Raw genomic sequence first — 21,480 nt, forward strand, 5'->3', positions numbered from 1 at the left:
CGGGTGGCCCTGCTCCCCGGCTCCGGGCTCTGTGGAGCCCCCCACGTCTGCCGTCAGAGCCCCCGGGAGCCCCGAGCCTGCCCCGCCGCTCGGGCCGCAGGTCCCTCTCTCCCCGGCCCCCCCGGGCAGGTGCAAGGACTGCCAGTGTCTTCCTTCACAGCATCTGGGTCAAAAAGAGCCTCCGGGTCAGCCCAGGCAGGGGTGGTGGACACGAAGGCGCTCGGTCACCCCCTGCCAGTGGTCGGCTGGCCCAGGGCCCCTGAGCTCCGGGGGAGGCTGGACGGTCTAGAGAGGACGCGGGGGGGATCACCCCAGGACAGCTCCATTCACTCCTGAGCGGTGGCTTCTCCGCAGCCCAATGGGCAGGGCAGCCGCTGAGCCCCTCGTCCTGTGAGGCCTGTCTCTCCCAGGCTGGTCCCTCGGGGCCCTGAGCACCCTGCCTGGGCACCCTCCCACAGCCCCTGCCCCGGGCCCATTCCCTTCCCCTGGGGTCAGGGGCCTCCAGGGACTGAGACTAGAAAGTTCCTTCGCGGGGTTGGCCTGGGGGCAGCAGGAGTGGCCCTGGGGGCGCACCGGCCACAGGCCTCAGGCCCGCTGCTAGGGACTCCAGGGGGATCGGAGGAGCCCTGCGGCACCCATTGTCCCACCGTTGCTAACCTGGGCATTATGGAAAGGCCCTCCCTTCCCCGGAGTTGAGTCGGTGGCTCAGCCACACCACCTAGTACCAGCCGAGCCTCAGATACACCCCGTCAGGCGCCAACAGGCCCATGGGGCGCATCTTGTGTCCTCGCCACCTCCTTAGGCCCAGCGTGGGGACCCCTGGTGTCAGGGAATGTGCCCCACGGAAGTTCTGTTCCATGTGTTCTACACTTGGCTCCCTGAACGGCTGAGAGTCTCCCTGAACGTGATGATCTAACAGAGTCACCTTGCCCGACTTACTACCTGCTTCCCAGGTGACACTCAAAAGACACCAAACGTGCAGCTTGAGAAAACATAACAAAAATCAAGACCTGCTCACATTCTGGGCAAGTCTGAGGAGCCAACAAGACAGTCCCTCAGGTGGATCTAAAAGGAAAGAGAGGGTGCCTGGGGGCTCCATCAGTTGAGGGTCTGCCTTGGGCTCAGGTCATGACCTCAGGGCCCTGGGATCCAGCCCTGCCTCAGTGAGCCTCCCAGCTCAGCGGGGAGCTTGCCTCTCCCCCCTGCCCCTTACCCCATTGGTTCTCTCTCTCTCTCTCTCTCTCTCTCTCTCATGCGCGCACGCACCCGCTCAAATAAACAAATAAAAATCTTAAAAAAAATAAAAGGCCGGAGAGAGAGAACCCCTCTGAAACCCCCCTGGGCCGGAAGCCCCAAGGACCAGAAGCCGCTGGGCCTCCGGACCCTTCGCAGCGGCAGGGAGGCCTCACACGCGCCTGGGGGCCACCGCCGGGGGACCAGGCCTCCCCCTCCGGCTCGCTGGAAACCCAGGATGGTGAATCTGATTCCACCAAGCGTGCCTCTCTTGATTCCCTTTTTTCTTAAAAATGAAAGCCCTGCGAAACCTGGGATTTGTGAAAAACACGAACAAGGGGTAGTGGAAAGGGAGGTGGGCAGGGGAACGGGGTGACTGGGTGACGGGCACTGAGGGGGCACTTGATGGGATGAGCACTGGGTGTTATGCTACATATTGGCAAATTGAACTCCAATAAAAAAGATACAAAAAAAAAAAAGAAAGTGAAGACAAATAGATCAGAGATCAAATCAAACATTGCTGGTCACAGATGTCAAGAACAACAGAATAAACTTCCAATTTTAATACATGAGCTACATAACCCCAATGGGTCAAAACACATTTTACCTGTGAAAACAATAAACCAAGTAAATAATCTCTCTGTAGAAAACCATTTATAACTCCTTTGGAAACTGAATTCATAATCTTTAATAAAGCTTGTTCATAATGATGATGAAAGAGTCAACCTAAAAGATTTTCCACTAGCCAAAGTTGGGACAAGTTCAGCAGCAATTATAATAATAACTTCAATGGATTAGAACACACCCAAAGCACTTAAATCCATGAATTTATAATGACACTCAGAAAACAAAACAACTCTCACTGGTTCACCTTCAGGGGATGCTAAGAGAACAACCCATTTTTCCAAAAACTGATAAATAAGCTGAAAAAAAAAATCAAAGTATTTATCCTGTTTTTCCTCTACAAACTGTGCCTCAAGATAACCAAATAGTTGATAGGAAATGTCTTTTTTATATATAAGTCTGACAACTAATAAAAATGAAAGAATTAGAAAATTAAAAAAAAAAGGAGAATGAGTCATCACAGAAATAGCAGCAGATATAAAGGTCCTTTAAAGATAAGTTGTCTTGCACACGTACACCCGTGCTCATGTGCGCACACGGACCATATCATGCATGTTTTTCATCTTTTCCTTCTCTTTGTACTTCCTTCCCTGCGCCTCCCCGCCCTGCTCACGGCCCAGATTTGTGATCGTGCTCATATAATCCTACTCCGGGTTTTACTGCATGACCTGTTGCTGCCCCAGCTGACCTCTTGCCGAGCAACCTGGGGTGATACCCATTTCTTGGTGTCCTCTCTCTCCGGCAATAGCGATTTCAGCAAATTTTTGCCAGCCAGACTGGGGATTAAATGATACCTTGTTATTATTACTCTAGTTTGTACGTCTCCATCTCCTGCCAAATGACAGAGTCTTTCCATATGTTTGTTGTCCATTTGGATTTGCTCTTCTGTGAGCTGGCTTCGTATCCTTGGCCTGTTTTTTCTATTTAATTATGGTTTCTTAAAAAACAAACAAACAATTAAGGGCTCTTCATTGATATATTAAATGACTGGTCTCTCGATCATTTCCTCCAAGACCTGTCACTTTTTCTTTTTCTTGTCTTTTTTTTTTTTTTTTTTTAGCTTACTGCACAATGTAGGATTTTATTCCATGAATATAAAGGAAGTCCACAGGAGAGCCATGTGATGATGTCCCTACTTCTACACCACCTCCTGATCCCCAGCAACGGGTCAGGGCCTCGCCTCAAGCCGGAATTCTGGAAAATGGTGGAGAAAGTCCATCTCCTCTCTTCCTAGCGGCTGCGCACAATTCTTTGGCTTACACCGTCTTGGGCAGAAACTATTGGCGTAATTATACTAGCAAGGGAAGTTGGAAGTGTATTCTTGGAAGTCTCCAGCTGGCCACGTTTCGCGGGAGAAATAATGGGGTTTATGATGTTCATATTACTTTTAGGGAAGGCTGTGAGTATAAACTCTTGGTCGTCTTTGCCACGAAATCCCAGAGAAGCTGTTTGTGTTCTCTGCACGACGCAGGCTCTAGATGAGATATTTCATCTCTCCTTCTGAGCCCTGACCGCTAGGAGTATTCATGCCAACACAAAAGGCACCAACTTTTCTTTATGGAAGAACTTTCTTTATCTGCATGCGGATGTGCGTGCATACTTTTTACCACTCATAGGACAGCTTATTTTTAACAGAGTCGCACTTATTTTTTAGCGTAGTCTTTCATGATTTCGCATTTCCAGAATCATTTTACTGTATTTCTGCTGTTTCACCTCTGACTTTGGGCCTCCATCCCCTGGCACGTCGAGTCAGATCTAAACTCCTGATGGCTGTCTGCGTCCGCGTGTCACAGCCCTTAGCATGACCAGGACAGGGCACTGGTTACGTCCTCGTGTAACAGGTGGATTGTTTGTGTCCTGGGACTTCTGACAAAACGGTGAAGAACCGTAATTAGCTTCCGGCAACTTCTCTGCTTTGGGGCTCCCCTCTTCTTCCCCCTCCTGTTACCACCTGTCTCTCCAGGGACCCAGAGACCCTGCTCTTCCCCCCTTACATCCTGACACCCCACTGGCCCCCCCAGATCGCTCCCCAATCTCTAGCAGCTGTGCCCCGCTGCTTCCCGCTTCCCTCCTGTGCTGTGCCTGCACCCCCACCCCGGGGATTCCCAAAGTCAGCCCCTGGTCTGGTGCCTGGCCAACCGTGATGGAGCGTTCACCTACCCACTGAGAAAGAAGTTTATATAAACTTGCCAACTGTTTTTTAACGGAGAAGGTCCTTAAGGTTCTTAAGGGTAAAAGGAAAGGTGGTCCTGTCTTGAACCGTCCTTACCCTACACGGTAAAACGTGGGCGGTCATTTCGTTCCAGTCCTGCATGCGGATGTGCGTGCGTTCAAGCCAACGTAGAGAGCAAGAGAAGGGCATGCGTCAGGTATTACCAGTCCTGTGGTGGGGGGGAGGCTGTCATCCACGCTCTGGAATGTTCTGCTTACCAACATAGGACATCGTGACCCAGTTTGTGTGGTCATGTCCACAGTGGGGCAGGCATGTTTGGACGGAGACCCTGTTAGCCTCCTGCCTGGCTCTCCTCGGGGCAGATGGAAAGGGGGATGTGGGGCGGGATGGCAAAGAGCTGTTGGGAGCTCTCCAAGGGAATCCCAGCGGGTAGGGAGGGCCCCGCGCCTGGCGCTCTGGGAGCTCGACGGCCTAACTGGCTCTTTCTGAGCAATGTACTGGGATGCACTGGGACGAGCTGGGACATATGGGATGCACTGGGACGTGTGGGTGCACCCGGCGCTCCTTCGTCTGCAGGAGGACCTGGGGCTGCTCCCTCCCTCATTTCTTTCCTTCTTTAAGATTTTATTTATTTATTCATGAGAGACACAGAGAGAGAGAGAGAGGCAGAGACACAGGCAGAGGGAGAAGCAGGCTCCCTGCAGGGAGCCCGATGTGGGACTTGATCCCAGGACTCCGAGATCACACCCTGAGCTGAAGGCAGGCGCTCCACTGCTGAGCCACCCAGGGGCCCCTCCCTTCCTCATTTCTTGCCAGGTGGATGGGACCAGCAGCAGCCCCGGAGCAGGGATCAGGGGAAGGAGCTGCAGCAGGTGTGTCTGAGCCACGGTGCAGGGAACAGCAGCCCGATGCGTTAGGGTCTCCTCCAGAATCCAGAGATAGAGTGGACGCACCGGCACCGCCCTCAGACTGATTGATTTATTATTGTTTTTTTTAAATAACATTTTTAAATTTTTTGAAAGCCCCTGGGTGGTTCAGTCTGTGAAGCATCTGCCTTCCGCTCAGGTCATGACCTTGGGGTCCTGGGATCGAGCCCCGAGTCGGGCTCCCTGCTCATTGGGGAGTCTGCTTCTCCCTTTGCCCACCCCCGCCCATGCTCACACACTCTCTCTCTTTCCCATGTTGTCTCTCAAATAAATAAAATCTTTAAAAATAAATAAATAAATAAATAAATAATTTTTTTTTTTTTTTTAAGAGAGTGAGCATGCACACCAGTGAGGGAGGAGCAGGAGGGAGAGAGAGAAGCCCCAGCAGACTCCCTGATGAGCTCGGAGCCTGACTGGGGGCTCAACCTCACAACCCCAACATCATGACCTGAGCTGAAACCAAGAATCAGACCCTCAACCCGCGGAGCCACCTGGGAGCCCGATTTATTACTGTTTTTAAATTAAGCTTGCTGATTTACACGTTTGGTCGACTTTTTTCTTCCCTGACCACTTCGGTTCCACCTTGTTGTGTCTAAACCGCTGTGAAACGAGGCCGGGAGCTGTGGCAGGTGCGCGGTTGTGTGCAGACAGGAGCTGGGGCTGGTCGGCCCGAGAAGGTGCGGCAACCGGACCCTCCAGGGCTCGGCGTGCACACCTGTCCTGTCCCCACTGTGATGGGACCCACGGGGCCATTTCTCGGGGCCACAGCCCGTCCCGCTTGCCCAGAGTGACGGGGAGTAGAGCATAGGGAACCCCCTCGGAAGGTCCCTACCGCAGATGGCCAAAAGTAACGCGCTTGGCGCCTGAAGGGCCACCTCTCTGTCCCCGGAAAAGCATCTCGCGTGGAAAGTGCCGGAGAGCTAGAGGGCCCTTGTCGCTGGGGCCACGTGCGTGTGTGGGGATGGTGCGAGGAGGGCGGCGTGTGTCCTGCCGAGCTCCCAGGGGTGTCACACGGTGGGAAGGATGGCCCTTGCCCACCGCCTGGCAAGTCTAGGCGGACTGCGGGCACCAACGGCGCCGGCAGGCAGCGCTGGGGGGGTTCAAGAGCGCCGCTCTTTGAACACAAGCCTCGCGGCAGCAGGGCCTCTGCCCTTGTCCAGGTGACCCGCTGGTAGCCCGAGAATCCCGGCGTGGCTTGCACAACCATCCGAAATGGAAAGATGCGGGGTGCCCGGGGGGCTCAGTCGGTTCAGTGTCTGACTTGATTTCAGCTCAGGTCATGATCCCGGGGCCGTGGGATCTAGCCCCGAGTTGGCCTCTGTGCTCAGTGCAGAGTCTGCTTGGATTCTCTCTCCCTCTCTCTGCCCCTCCCTCCCGCTCTCTCTCAAGTCCACAAATCCTTAAAAAAAAAAAAAAGAATAAAATGGAAAGATGACCTCTGACTTCTGAGCTTTCAATGTGTGACTGCTTCCTCTAGGATGATGGTCACCTACCAGATTGACTTGGCGCCCCCGGGAGCACCTGCTCCGTCGTGGGCGAGAGGGGTGGAAGCGGTGAAGGCGACAGACACTGACCCTCGCAGCAGCGAGACCAGGTGTTTGCCCAGGCCTGGGACTTTCTGGGAATGGGGCGCAGCCCCCCTGGTCTGCTTCCAGGATGTCTGTCCTGCGACCTGCAAGAAAATGCCCGCAGGAGCCAGGGGCCTGCCGAGGTCCCCCACAGTGCCGGCGCTCAGGTGAGGGGGCAGGGCGGCCCTAAAGGCTCCTGGTGTCTGCATGCCTGAGCCCATCCCAAGCAGGTGCTCCTCATCCTGCAGCTGCACCGGGGTCAACCCTCTTAGGCGGGGATGGCATCCTGTCTGCAGTGAGGTCACCCGCCTCGGGCTGCAGCATCTGTGACTCGGGAGGCCAGGGCGACACCCCACGCGGCTGCCGGGTTCCAGGGCCCAAGCGCTCCTGGGGATGTGGCTTGGGTTTAGGTTAGGGGCTCAGCAGGGACCCTGGGGGCCCCACCGTCTGTGAAGGCAGCACCTTGGCTCAGCACTTCCACCGCCCACTGCCCTCGAGACGCCTGACGGCCTGATGGGGGGCGGGAGCCGGTTCTGGAAGCTCTGTGTGTGGACGGCCTCACGCGGGCACACGAGGTTCCAGGCGGGCTGGAGGAGGTGCCAACCCCAAGGACTGGCCGAGTGGGAGGGACAGGAGGGAGAGCGGGTTCCTGCAAGTCATGGGAGCCAGAGGAGGCCCCCAAACCTGTCTGACTGGTTTCTCACCCGTACTTGGCCCCGAGCGAAGGGAGGGCTGAGTGAGCTGCTCCTGGGGAAGCCCGGGCTGGCTGGGGGTGCTGAGGCCTGGGCCACCTCCCACACGCCTGGGCCCGACACACACACGTGCACATGCACACGCAGGGCTGCTGCATGAGCAGTGGGAGGGAGGACTCTCTCCCTGGGGGAACACTCTCAGGAACCCCCACACCCTAGGGGAGGGCTGCTGCCTCCCTGCCCTCCCCTCAGCCCCGGGGACCCCCTGGACCTCTAGGACCATGGCAACTCACCACGGCAGCAGACCTCGTGTCCCTGGCCGCAGGGTGGGGCAGGAGAGGGAGCCAGTCCTGGGCGGGACAGCTGACCTCTGACTTTGGGCAGGTGATACCAGGAGGGCCCCAGCCTTCCTCCAGCCGGCCTACTGGGTCTCTGGGCCACAGCCTCTGGGTTCTCATGGGCTCCGGGCACTCCGCTCTCAGCAGACCCGGGTCCCCCCACTCAGGTGTGGTCCTCCAGGGTCCCCCTCCACCAGCAGGCAGCCTTTCTCCGTAACCCTCACACTTGGTCAGGGAAGGGGGCACCCCACGGGCTGACGTGAGGCATTCTTCTCACCTGTGCATGCTTCTTACAGGCCCCGGGGACCCAGTGCTGGGACAGGAGCAAGTGACAGTGTCCCAGCCTCAGACTCCTCCCGGCTCCCTCCTGCTCCTTTCAAAGCGCTGGGCTCTGCGGGGGCTGCTGCGGAGCAAGAAAGGGGCTGGATCACGCTGGGTTAGGTTCTGGCAACACAGGCCCTACTGTCCCCCTTCCCCGGCCCTGGGGTCCACCGTCGGTGCTCCCCAGCGCAGGGGACCCACGGCCGCTCGAGGCAGGACACCGGGTGGGACGGGAAGTGAGGGATTTCCATGTGGCTTGGAATACACGGTGATGGGGAGGGAGGAAGCAGGCCCCAAAGTGGCAGGTGGGGAGGTACTCACAGAGGGTGGCCCTCTCCCCAGGGGTGGGTGGCCTTGGGCAGAGGACCGTCCCTCCCGAGGCCCCATCTGTACATGGGGACAGTAAGCGACCACCATTCTCCCCCTGCCGCCCATGAGGACACTCGCTAGACGCTCTCTAGACACCACCTCTGCTGCGTGCGAGCCGCGACGTCCACGAGCTGACGGACACTGGAGCCTCAGACGGCTTGACGGGCTCCAGACCTCCGGGCAGACACGTTTGGTTTATCAGGTCAATCAAGAAACGTATAATAACAAAACAGAGAGGGAGGCCCTCCTCTGAGTGTCGGGTCACATCAAACACAGCCCTTGCTACCGAAGATGAGCTTTATCCTAGAATAATAATGTCTTCCGTTGATCAAAGATGCTTTGATCTTTGATTTTAAGTGCCCTGATCATACATGGAGGATGACGTGGTATCCTATTTTATAGATGAAGATACCGAGACCAAGTTGGATTTCCAAATCAGCGGTGGAGCAAGAACCAAGAGCTTTTGCCTCCTGATAGCATCGGAAAAATTCCTCGTGGTTTACGCCGCACCATTTAATACTGAGGGAAAACAAGAAAATGTTAAGCGCCTCGGATTTTTAATCACGGGTCCCGCTCCTAAGGGAAGAGGAAAATAAAACGAGAAAATATAGATTTATATCTTCATAGAGTCTTCAGAGAATGCCCTGGTTGCTGGGAGCCCCGCCCTAGGCCGGGCCCGGCTGCACCACGTTCTCCACCCGATGCGACTGTGACTGCGGCTTCATTGACTAACCGATTGCTCAAGACGTATCGAGGCCTCAGTCCTCTTCCAGCACGAAGATGAAACCGCGGCGCTTCTTCAAGACCTCTTTAAAGAAGTTAGACGACGAGAGCATTTCCCTTTGTGTGTCCACCTGGGGGTCCCCTGACTCGGGGTGGGCTTGGGGGGCAGGTGCGCTGAGCCTAAGGTGGGCTGAGGGGGCAGGTGTACTGAGCCCGGGGTGGAATGGGGGCACAGGTGCATTGAGCCTGGGATGGGCTGGGGGGGCAGGTGCACCAAGCATGACGTGGGCTTGGGGAGCATTGAGTGAGGGACGGGTTCGGGGGACAGGTGCATTGAGCCCAGGGTAGACTGTGGGGGGGGGGCAGGTGCGCTGAGCCCGGGGTGGGCTGCGGGGGGCAGGTGCACCAGGCCGGGGAGCTGTTTGCCTGGCTGCCTCCTAGGGGAGGAGAGACTCCTCAGAGGATTTGACGGGCTGAGGCAGAGCTGGAGTTTATCTGATCCCTCAGAGACACAGGTCCCACTGTGGAGGGTGGAAGTCCTGGGAATGTGTAGGGCTCGCATGCAGAGAGACCCCATAGCGACTCCCAACCAGTGTCCCCCCAGAGCCTCGGTTCCCACTTGCCGAGGACTTGAGGAATAGACCCCAAGGGCTGAGCTCTTGCTCTAACTCTGTACTCAGGGCAGCAGGCAGAGATGCCATCTAGAGAACACACAAGACGGGGGTGCCCAGGCTCCCCAGCATCCCCGCTGCTCTGGGGAGGGACGCCCCACTCCTCCCTGTGGCCTCAGGGAGAGACTTGGACCTAACGATGGAACAGATTCCGAGGAGCTAGAGGAGAGGTATTCTGGGGGGACAGGAAGCCTTTTCCTCGCACCCGAAATCACCCTCAGAATATTTGTGTGACAAGTGGCACACCCATGTGCCAGGGTCTGTGTGCACCCAGGCTCCTTGCTCGCTCCAAGCCGCAGGCAGCTGGCCACACCCTCCATTACAGACCTGTTGGCCACCTGGGCTGGGAGTTCAGTGACGCCCATGGGGCCACCCTGATTCCACTCAGTTCCAGCACATCCGCCTCCACAGTCCACCCTGTGGGGTGAGCACTGACGGGCGGCCCGAGAGGAGCACAGGATGGCCGGCCAGGCCCCCTCTCGCCCGGGACCTGCTGTGTCCACCGCGCGAGGCTCCCTTCCCCTTCCCAGCCATGCTCTCTGCGGGGATCGCCTCGGCAAGAAGCTTCTGCAGTGGCCCGTCTGCCATCAGGGCCGGGGGCTGTGGGGAGGCTGCCGATGGCCCCCCGTGTGGTGTGGCTCCCTCCAGCCTCCCCTGGGCGGGCCCTGCCACTCCAATTCCTGCATTTCTGGTCTGCTGCTGGTCTGTCCCTCCCTGGGAGGAGGATTTCGCCCAAGGACATGATGGGGAGGGTGGAGAGCCTTCCTCCTCCCTTTGCTCCAATTGCAGAAAAGGAGGGGTTCCCGTCCCATGGCAAGGCTGCCACAGAGGCTGTGCCCTCACACACACTCAGCTGCCCGTCCCTGCTGCAGTGCCCAGCTCTGAGCCGGTTGGCAGCAAGGTTGGAAGTTCCGTGACAGGTGTGGGCAACATGGCCGAGGAGCTGCCTCCAGAACAGGTGGCCAAGTTCAAGGAAGTCTTCTCCAGATTTGACAAGAACGGTGACAACACCATCAACACCCAGGAGCTGGGCGCCGTGATGCAGGCCCTGGGCAAGGATATGTCAGAGGCCGAGCTGAAGATGCTCATCGCCCAGGTGGACACGGACGGCGACGGGGTCATCAGCTTCCAAGAGTTCCTGGAGGCGATGGTCAAGAAGATGAAGTCCGGGGGCAGTGAGCAGGAGATGCGGGAGGTCTTCCGCGCCTTCGACCTGAACGGCGACGGCCACATCAGCGTGGACGAGCTCAAGCAGGCCATGGCCAAGCTGGGCGAGTCGCTGTCCCAGGAGGAGCTGGACACCATGATCCAGGAGGCCGATGTGGACAAGGACGGGCAAGTGAACTACGAAGAGTTCGTGCGCATCCTCTCCCAGAAGTGAGACCCAGTCCTGGCCCGTCTCCCGCTGGACTCCGGTCCTCAGGCCTCTTCGGGGTCCCTGCTTGTGTGGCGGGGATGTAAAGGGCAAGTGTGGGTGGTGGTTGGGAAATTACCTACTGGTGGGAAAGCATGGCCTCTCTTGGGCCTGGTTTCTGAGCTCTCTGCGCCTGGTGAGACCCTACAGAGAAGTGGGGATCCCCCACCTCGCTGCGCCGAGGAAACCCAACGCAATGTGGTGGTTGAAATAAAAGCAGTGTGAGCTCCAAAGGGTGGTGTGTGCTCGTGCTTGAGCGGTTGGAAAGTAGAAAATTGAAGGCCCCAAATGGTGGCATTTGGGTTTCCTTTGAGCCTCTATCCCCTTCACTGGGCCCCAGTGGGGAAACCCACCTGGGTAGGCCACACAGTCCTCCTCCAGCATCTCCCGGACACCTGAGGAGAACAGGTGCAAGTGGGGTGTGACAAGGGGGGAGGACAGAAGAGGAGCATTTCTTTGGCTCGAGGGACTGCCTGAGCCTGGGTCTTGACTGGAGGCCGGAGGCCGGAGCCTGGGGCTGGGACACTGCCTCCTTTGCACCCCATTGTTCTCTGCTGTGCCCTCACTCTATGTGACCTGGGGCGTGTGGCACTGCAGGGTGGTCCCCCTGCATCAGGCCTGCTGGACGCTGCTCGTCACCTGTCCTGGGTCTCAGAGATGGCTCCACCTGAGGTCCCCCTGTGCTGGAGGGAACTGAGGCCCACGTGGCATCAGAATGAAATCCGAGGGCTGGAGGGGAGGCAGGATGAGCCCTGGGACCCGGGATCCAGAATGTACACACACACACACACACACACACACACACACATACACACACACACGCCGGTTTTCCCGCGGCGTCTTGCATGTGGCCGTGCGGCTCTGGGTGCCCTGCAATGGTGGGCTTCTGCGTCCTCCTTCACGAAATGAGGTTTCTCCTCCTTCTGGTGATGACTATGTTTTCCTAGCTGTGCCAAGTCAGTGGTTACCAGCTCTGGGCGGGGAGGCAGAGCCAGCTCCCCCGGGGGGGGGGGGGTTGTTGCAAAATCCTGGCGCCCGCCCTTGCCTGCCCGCCCCTTGTTCCAGCCCAGGTGGTGGGTAAGTGGTGGGTGAATGCAGGGCTCCGGGGGGGGGGGCAGGGCATGGGAGTAGGCACTGCTGCTCAGATGATGCTTTTCTGGGTTTTCCCTCCCATTTGACATGGTTGGTGGGTCACTGCAGTGTCCTGTGACCCTCACAGGCTGCCGTCTCCCAGGCCCAGCCTCAGACCAAGTGCCTGCGGTACCGGGGTATGGCCAAGCCCCCTCCAAAGCACAGCAGGTGCCAGACACAGCAGGGCAGGTCCTGGGGGGAGAGCTGGGGGCTCCGAGGTGGGGAAAGAGTTTCAGGTCCCCGAAGGTCCTGAGGGAGGCAGGGGATGGGCCGTGGAGCAGGAAGACAGAAGCGTGCAACCCAGAGGAGGTCAAGACGTGACAACAAGGAGGAGCCGGGGTGGGAGAGGGGGGAGGCAGGCAGCCCACCTGGTGTGGTGAGGGCTGCAGTGGCTGACGTCCAGCACCAGGGTGCTTCCCTCCAGAAAGTCCCTGTCCCCTTACAGACGCAGGTCACCGCGGCCTGAGTTTCTGAATTAGTGAGTCCTAAATGCCAGGCTGCCTTGGTGTGGAAACAGGCACCATAAAGACTTTCTCGACCTGCCCGAACTGATGACGCTCTTAAATTTCTAAAGGCTACATGTCCTTGCTCCCAAGAAGCCACCGGGATGGCAGGTGGTAGTTGTGTGGGATTTCTTTCTTTCTTTTTTTTTTTTTTAATGTTCTTAGTCTGAAAAAAACTGAAGAGTCCTTACAAGGGCCAACCCCCTCTGCAGTTAATGTGGGGGTTTCACTGCCCCGTGGCCCCAGATGTCTGAGAACCACTGCTGGAGTGGGGGGCGTGTAAAGTCGATTTCCTTCCTTCCTTTTTTCTTTCTCTTTCTTTCTTTCTTTCTTTCTTTCTTTCTTTCTTTCTTTCTTTCTTTCTTTCTTTCTTTTTTTTTTTTTCTTTCTTTCTTTCTTTCTTTCTTCTTTCTTTCTCTTCTTTTCCTTTTTCTTTCTTTCTTTCTTTCTCTCTCTTTCTTTCTTTCTTTTCTTCCTTCCTCTTTCTTTTTCTCTTTCTTTCTTTCTTTCTTTCTTTCTTTCTTTCTTTCTTTTCTTTCTTCTTTTTTCTTTCTTTCTTTCTTTCTTTCTTTCTTTCTTTCTTTCTTTCTTTCTTTCTTCTTTTTTTCTTTCTTTTTTTCCTCTCTTTCTCTCTTTCTTTCTACCTTTTCCCCCCCGACTTTGAGGAAGGAAGGAGGTGGCTCATCACTGGGAATAGTCAACTCCCAGATAAATAGTAAATGCTCCTTCAGGATGTTGGGGCCAAAATGGGTAGGAAATATCAGAAAGGGAGACAGAACATGAAGACTCCTAACTCTGGGAAATGAACTAGGGGTGGTGGAAAGGGAGGTGGGCGGGGGGTGGGGGTGACTGGGTGATGGTGAGGGGGCACTTGACGGGATGAGCACTGGGTGTTATTCTGTATGTTGGCAAATTGAACACCAATAAAAAATAAATGTATTATTAAAAATAAAAAAAGGATGTCGGGGCCGGGTGTTGGCCCCAGAGAGGTGTTTGCACGGGGCGGGGGTGGGGGAGGCCCCCACGGCCTCCTGCTGGCTTCCCCGGGGCGGGGTGGGGGGGAGCTGCAGGAGTTTTGTGTGATGTTTTCTCCATGTTTCTGAATGTGCACAGGGTGTCCTACTAAGCCCAATGCACAAGGTACTTGAAAGCTGGCCCTGGCAGAGGGAAGGACAGAACTGAGGCCCTGGCAGCCCAGGCGCTGGGAGATGGGGCGCCTGAGGCTGCTCACCGTGAGCTGCTCGTGCACAGGGCACAGGTGCTTCTCTTAACCTGCTGTCCTAGGAGGACAAGCGGGGACCAAGGGTCTGGGAGACAAGTGACTCACTTCAGGTCTCCAACGAGAGATGGGGAAATGTATGGGACCACCTCCCCCCATAAGGGCTTCTTCCGCCCCTGGAGATGCTGGTGCCATCCGCCAAGGAGCAAAGACCCTTGGGGATGCTGGTGGGTCTGGTGGAGAGGGTCGGTGGGGACCCACATCACGGAGCATCTTCTGGAAGCCCACAATCCCGGTCCCGGTGACCTTCTCGCTGCACCTGGCACCTGGGAGCTGTGCAGAACCGGTTTCGGGGCTCCGACTCCCCTGGAAGACCTCTGGGGGTTGAGGGGTGGAGTTCAAGCTCAGGAGGCAGCCCCACCCCAATCTGGAGCTGGGGGGAGACTGGAAGGAGGGCACCCCGCGGCCAAAGGGGATCTCAGGGAAGCTCAGTTCTCTGAAAGCCTCTTCTCTGAAACTCAGTTTGCCAAGACCAGTTCTGCAAAAGGCCAATGTGCTGGTATTTCCCAATCTACCAAAGAAAAAAAAATTGTAAAAACACTTTATGAGGATTACAGACCTTCATACTGGATGAGATGGCTTAAGACTTCTGGAATAATTCTCTGGAGATTTCCTCACCCAGGTTAAAGCTTTCGCTCCGTTCCGTTGCCTGGCGCAGTACATTGCATTACTCCGCTCACCGAAACCTCGCCCCACCACCCAACAGACACGAATGTTGGCTGTTTTCTGTTCTCGTGTTTGTTTGGGTGCATCGGGTCTGTGATTTGGGGGAAGGAGAACGGGGTGTTTCAAGGTCAAGGGGCCTCTAATAGCAAGGATCTTCTGGATTAGATTTCCAACGTTGGGGACCCCTGGGGGGCTCAGCGGTGGAGCGTCTGCCTTTGGCTCAGGTCGTGACCCCGGGGTCCCAGGATCGAATCCTGCATAGGCTCCCCACAGGGAGCCTGCTTCCCCCTCTGCCTCTCTCTGTGTGTGTCTCTTATAAATAAGTAAATACAATTTAAAAAAAAAAAAGATTTTCAATGTCGGTTGTTGCTTTCATACTTTTTTTTTTTTAATTCCCAGATGTATGAACTGGCTCAGCAGGATGGGTATTTTGTGTGTGTTCTAGGACGTATTTGGTGAAGTCTTGGTGTCTGAAATAGGAAATCATCCACAAAACTGACATTTAGCAGAACGGAACTGATAAGTCAACGGGCACCAGCAGGGGAGGAATAGCCTCCGTCAAAACAAAACTAATCCGAACTGAAGCAAAATTTTCCCCAAATCCTTCAAGATACTAATCAAGACATAGATTTGAGATTAATTATTCTGCGTCCGGTCAAAACAGATCTTTCTACTTCCCTACACTCGGTAATACAATCTCGTCATTGAATTGCCCCTGGATTTTTTTTTAAATCCTAATTTCTATCGATTCCAGATGGGCCTTTCTTTCAAGGTCCCTGAGTCCGCAGTAGATGTGGTGACCGGGCGGGCTCCGTCCCCCACGAGGCATCGCCTCCACCACCCAGATGTGGCTTCTGCGGTGCCCACAGGATGGGGGGGGGGGTCTCTGCAACGTCCACTCAGCAGGAAGAGGAGAGACCCGGAGGGACGGAGGGGGAGCCTGCCCCCCTTCTGCACTGTGCTCTATGCACAAGCTCTAAAATTCGACAGTCCTGGGTGCTCCAGGGAAACAGGGCCCGTGGGACATAGAGACATCCAAGAGGGGATTTATTATGGGATCTGGCTCTCAGGAGTATGACGGCCCAGAGGTGCTGCGACCCGCGGCGTCATTCAGCCCGAGTCTTTAGGCCTGAGAATCAGGGGGCTGAGGGTAGAAATCCTGTCCACGTCCCCTGGCCCGAGGAATAGCAGGGCGGGAGGCCCAGGTCAGGAGAGGATGGATGTCCCGGCTCAAGAGCAGGGAGCCAATTCGCCCTTCCTCCACCTTTTTGTTCCATCCGGGTCCTGGATGCACTGGATGGCGCCCCTGCCCCCGGGGAGGCCACCTGCTGTACACGGTGCCCCGAATCGGCCCCCCTCACACACACCCAGAAACAAGGTTTCACCAGCCGTCTGCGCACCCCTCGGTCCAGCCAGGTTGACACCAAAAATGAACCGTCTCAAGTTCAGTGGCTCTTGGTGTAGAAAGAGGGAGGTCCCAGGGCATGTGAGTCACAGGACAGAGATTGCAGGGGTCGGGCCTCTGCGCCAGTTTGCAGGATTTCAGATCAGTGCTCTTCCTGGGGCACCGTCCCCTCTGCCACCCCGGGGACAGGACCTGTATGGCCAGGTGCTCAGGACAAATCTAGATAAGACAACTCGGCCCATGTTCCCTGTAGACTGGTCAGGTTTTGAGTTTGAGGGTGTGCAGTACGGCTGCCGCAGCCCTCCTTCTCTGGGTCTGCTCAGCACCCCACCCCACCCCCACTGAGGGAGCAGGGCCAGCCTCTCCCAGGTGCCGCCCACCCCAGCAGGAGCGCCCCTGCTCCTCCTGCCCTTCTCTCTGGGAAAGCACCCAGACGCCCACCCTGCACTCCCCCTTGCCCATCTACAGTTGTTTCCTCTCAGGGTGCCCTCCCCCTTCCCAACAGCAGGTGGTCCTTGCGCCCAGGGACCCAGCCCCTGCTTCTCACCCCAGCTGTGCTGGTCCAGCCTGCACCTGTGCTCTGCTGAATCCAGTCATGCGTGGGTCCTCCAACGTTCTGACCCCCCAGATGGTCTAGGGGTCCCCCAATGTTCTGGCCCCTTAGATGGTCTAGGGGTCCCCCGATGTTCTGCCCCCCCAGATGGTCTAGGGCCCCCCTGATGAGCTGACCCCCCAGATGGTCTAGGGGTCCCCCGACATTCTGGCCCCTTAGATGGTCTAGGGGTCCCCGGCATTCTGACCCCCCAGATGGTCTAGGGGTCCCCCAATGTTCTGACACCCCAGTTGGTCCAGGCTTGACCATCTGTTTTATGCTTCCAAGTGCTGTGCGGCCATGATTGAGAAGCCAAGAGTAAGAAGTACTGCTCCAGCCTATCTCTGGAAACCATGAGGCTACGGGCCACCTCCCCCCCAACTCTTCCTTTGCCCCACTGGGCAGACGGGCACAGCATGTGGAGAGGAATCCGGGGGAGTAGGCACTCGTCTCTACAGGTCTCCACTGGTTGCACAAGTCAAGTGTGAGTCACTGTGTTTGGGAACAGATGGTGCTCTGCTTGGTGACCCGCCAGCCCCAATACCCGCTCAGGGACGCTTGGTGCCGGGAACGCCACCAGTTCAGCTCTCTGCCGCCTTTCTGCCTGGTTGACCTTTGACTCAGCTGGAAGTCTGTCTTGGGGCAGGGATGTGGGGGCCCCGGCGGAGCCCCATGGCCGCGTGGTGGAGGTGGCAGTGGTGGCGGTGACCTCCAGCCATCCGTTGATCCATTCTGCAGAGTTCTCTTGAGCCACCCGCCTTACCACGGGTCTGTGAGGACACGGAGGGAAATGTCACACCTCTGCCCATGGAGGGTGACGAGGTGTGGCTGTGAACACACGGGCGAAGACGGTGGGTGGCAGTTGCCTCGTGATGGATTCTGGCGTCGGGAGCGCACACAGGGAGGGCAGAGACCCAGGGAGGAGCAAGGGGCCTTCATGTTCTTGGCAGAGGAACCATGAGACTAAAGGTGTGGCAGTGGGGACGTGCCAAGCCTTCTTGGGGCATCCCACGGCCTGGGAGATGGGGGAGACGCTGGTGTCCCGGGACGGAGGGCCTCCCAGCAGAGCCACCCCCAGCGCGTGACCTTGGACAAGTCAGGTCCCCTCTGCCAGTTTCCTTGTCAGGTGGGGGCAATAACATGCCTCCGTCGATGTGGCCGAGAGGCCTCGGTGAGTCCTATGGAGGACATGCTGGCAGTAGTGACCGAGTAGGGACCGAGCAGCTGGCTCTGGATTCGCACGCAGTGCGATCCGTGCAACGGATCCTCGGGGAGGAGTTTGATGGGAGAGGACACAGGGTCACACCTGCTCTTGGCAGGTTATAGTCAGCGGTAGGCGGTGAAGCAGAGCGGGGGCTCGGGGACACCCCGAGCCTGAGCCTATGAGGAAGAGGTGCGGCAGATGGGCCCGGGGCCACCAAGCAAGGGCAGGGCAGGGGTGGTGCATGACTGTGTCCACCGGGGCCTCGGTGACACCTGGGGTGAGGGTGGGGTGGTGGTGGCAGGGAGGGGACTCTGGGCTCGGCCACACCAGGGAGGTGCCGCCCCGGCTGCCCGGCCTCGGGAGCTGCCTCTGTCCTCACTGTGGCTGGAGGACCGGCACCGTGGGGCATGTGTGGCCTCTCGTCCCGCCAAGTGGTGACAACACGTTAGTTCTCAGAATCTTGGGGCCACAGGGAGCCCGAGAGCCTCAGGCTCTGGTAGAAGAGGGCAGAGTGCACAGCCTGGAAAAGTCCCCAGTCCCCGGGCCCCAGGAATGGAGGGGGCTGCTCAGATCCCCCTCTGGCCAGGGCCCCGGCGGTTTGGGGGGGCGGCCAAGGTGTAGAAGTGACCCCAGGGCTTCCTGTCCAGAAAGAGCGAGAGAGGGAGAGAGGGAGAGGGAGAGGGCATGAGCAGAGGGAGTGGAAGGAGAGGGAGAAGCAGACTCCCCGCTGCGCAGTGAGCCCCTCATGGGCCTCGATCCCAGGACCCTGAGACCATGGCCTGAGCCGAAGGCAGACGCTCACCCACTGAGCCCCAGGGCCGCCCCCACAGATTTCCACGAGGTGCCATGGGTGCGGAGACCCCGTTGGAGCAGCTCCCCTCCCCTTCCCCCTCCCTCCTTTCCCCCTTCCCCCTCTCCCCTCCCCTCACCCCTCCCCTTTCTCCCTTCCCTTCCTCTGAGCAGCTCAGAGGGCGCCCCTCCCCCACCCATCCTCCTTCCCCTTCCCTTCCCTCCCTTCCCCCTTCCCCTCCCCACTCTCCTCCTCCTCCCCTCCTCTCCCCTCTCCCTCCCTCCTCCCCCCTCCACTGGAAGACTGTCCTGAGCACTGCTGGTTTCCCCACACGGATTCCAGCTTGGAGGCTGCGTGCACCCGCGATGGCCACTCTACTCGGCAACAGGCACCCCCTTCTGAAGGCAGGGGTGCAGGCCCTTGTTGGGCAAGCAGCAGGGCAGACGGACACAGTGCCTGCTGGATGCCCAGGGACATCCCCCTGCTCCCTGGGGCTAAAATTGGGGCCAGGGGTGGGGGCAGGACCGGGCTCCCCCAAGCAGGGCTCCCCCAGGCTCCACGGTTGCAGGGAGCCAGTGGGCGGAGCATCCAGGCAGATGCGGTGACCACTCGTCCACCCCCCCGGGGGGGGGCTGGCTGCGTAGACCCCGGGTGTCCCCCTGCCCCTCTTCAGCGGTTCCCTAACTCCCCAAGACGGGTCTAAACACCCTTGTTTTATTGGAAGCAATGAGATGGACTGCATGTCGGGGTCCTGCCCACCCCCAGAGACCTAACACCCCCTGCCCAGTTCCCCTCAGGGAAGCACACCCTGCAACACTGGGGGTGGGGGAGGCAGGGTGAACCGGGAGGCTGGATGAGCTTTGGTGTCAGGGCACCCAATGTGCAGTGCTTTGTCACAGGGTCCTGGGGGGTGCACACGGGTGGGGGAAGTGAGCAGTCAGCTGCTCACAGGGGATGGAGGAAGGGGTGCACAGTCTCCCCCTTCTGCAGCTGTGTGGGCTTTGGGGGTCCCCAAGTCCCTGATCTGCACTGAGTGGGAAGACCAGAGGAGCGCTGCTCAGCAGTGTCGGTGCTAAATTGTGCTAAAAACACCATTTGGGAATAAGGGCTCCTGGGTAGCAAAGGGTTTGGGTGGCTGTGAGCAGATTGGAGGGTGCCGTGGGCTCCTCAGGCTGCAGGGGCGGGGGTGGCGAGGACCCCGGGGGGAAGGGTGGGGAGGTGGGCCCCCCAGAGGGTCCCAGCTGGAGCCCAGCTCCCCCTACTGCTTTCCCGCCAGGCAGGGCGCATCTTGGGGTTGGGCTCCCCGTTTTCGGGAAGGGCTGTAACAGCGGATCAGCATCCCCTCCTCCCCGGCGGTACACCCCTGCCCCCCAGGCCGGGGCGGGTCGGGGAGGAGGGTGCAGTGGTGCTTGGCCTGCGCACCCCACTCTGTAACTGGGACTCAGGTGCCCTCAGGCTGCAGCGAGGCTGAGGACTGGAGCTGTAGTCCCTGAGGACAGAGAGGGCCGCAGCCGCCACCGCCACTGGGAGAGGAAGCCTGGTTTCCGCAGGGCAGCTGCCGGGAGCCCCAAGACCTGTCCTGCACCTCCCTGTTCTCTCTCCTTCCTCCTGCGCCAGAGGCTCGGGCCGCCTTCCCTGGTGGCCTTGGACAGCTCAGCTCTTGAGTTCTGGAAGGAACAGGGGACACATCTGGGGAGCCTTGACGCCAGGGGTGGGGGGCAGGCAGTGACGCTGACCTTGGCACTGACCTCGAGTTAGATCTTGGGAGCCTGCCTTGGCCCTGACTTTTCTATTTGCAGATCTGGGGGCAGCGACGCTTCTCTCTCTCTGCAGATGTTTTTAAATCTTATTCATTTGACACAGAGCTAGCGAGAGAGGGAGAGGGCATGAGCAGAGGGAGCGGAAGGAGAGGGAGAAGCAGACTCCTCGCTGAGCAGTGAGCTCCTCATGGGCCTCGATCCCAGGACCCTGAGACCATGGCCTGAGCCAAGGGCAGACGCTCACCCACTGAGCCCCCAGGCCCCCCCCACTACAGATTTCCACGAGGTGCCGTGGGTGCAGAGACCCCATTGGAGCAGCTCACATGCGGCGCCACGGCGAGAGGCCACTCGGGCTCCGGGGTCCCTGCCCCGGCTGGTCGGAGCCCACAGGCCAGGGGAGGGGACCCAGGCCTGCCCCCTGGGGACTCGGCCCCTGCAGCTCTGGGTGGAGCCTGAACCTACCTCGGGGGCTGCTCCGCTTCCCTCTCTGGGTTTTCCATGAGGCACAAGGGGATTTCCTATCAGGAACCCCACCGGGGTATCTCTCAGGGCCAGTGGGACAAGTGCTGGAAACACAGCCCCTTATCTCTCCCCTGACTGTGCCGGGCCCTTGTTCCCTGGGCTGGCAAAAAAAGGAAAAAAAAAAAAAAGAAAGAAAAAAAGGGTCTTTCGAGGCATGCCCATTCACAGCCCAGGATTGTGCTTCTGCATGTGTTGTGATCGTCACGGGGGGGTAACAGCGACCACGGGGGGACCCTGGGGGTGGAGGGGGAGAAACAAAAATAAATAGTTCCACTGGTTGCTCTGGAAGGGACCCCAAATGTCTCTGAACTCACTTGGGGCCTCTGCACCCCACCCCAGGATGACAAACACAACGAGAGGGAGCAGACCCCCCCTTGCGAATCGAGGCAGGACCCTGATTGTTGCCGTTTCCTCCTATTTATGGCGAGGGAAGCTGGTTTTCCACTTAATCGGGACCTGAAGCGGTCTCTTAAAATAAATACGGGAGGTGTAGACGGAAACGTACCCAGCACAGAAGAGCGCACCCGAGCCTCGGGGGTGAGCCTCACACCCGGTGTGAGGCGCCGAGGGGGCTCG

General features: G+C 58.0%; 1 protein-coding gene across 1 annotated transcript; it reads left to right on the forward strand.

Annotated features, from left to right (window-relative positions):
- Positions 1–10,453: 10,453 nt before the first annotated feature.
- On the forward strand, positions 10,454–11,285 carry CALML5 (calmodulin like 5). Its single transcript, XM_041767841.1, has one exon. It carries the CDS (start codon positions 10,570–10,572, stop codon positions 11,017–11,019), a length of 450 nt encoding a protein of 149 aa, XP_041623775.1. The 5' UTR covers positions 10,454–10,569; the 3' UTR covers positions 11,020–11,285.
- Positions 11,286–21,480: the final 10,195 nt, after the last annotated feature.

Source organism: Vulpes lagopus, chromosome 8 (assembly GCF_018345385.1).
Source record: "Vulpes lagopus strain Blue_001 chromosome 8, ASM1834538v1, whole genome shotgun sequence".
Taxonomy (NCBI): Eukaryota; Metazoa; Chordata; class Mammalia; order Carnivora; family Canidae; genus Vulpes; species Vulpes lagopus.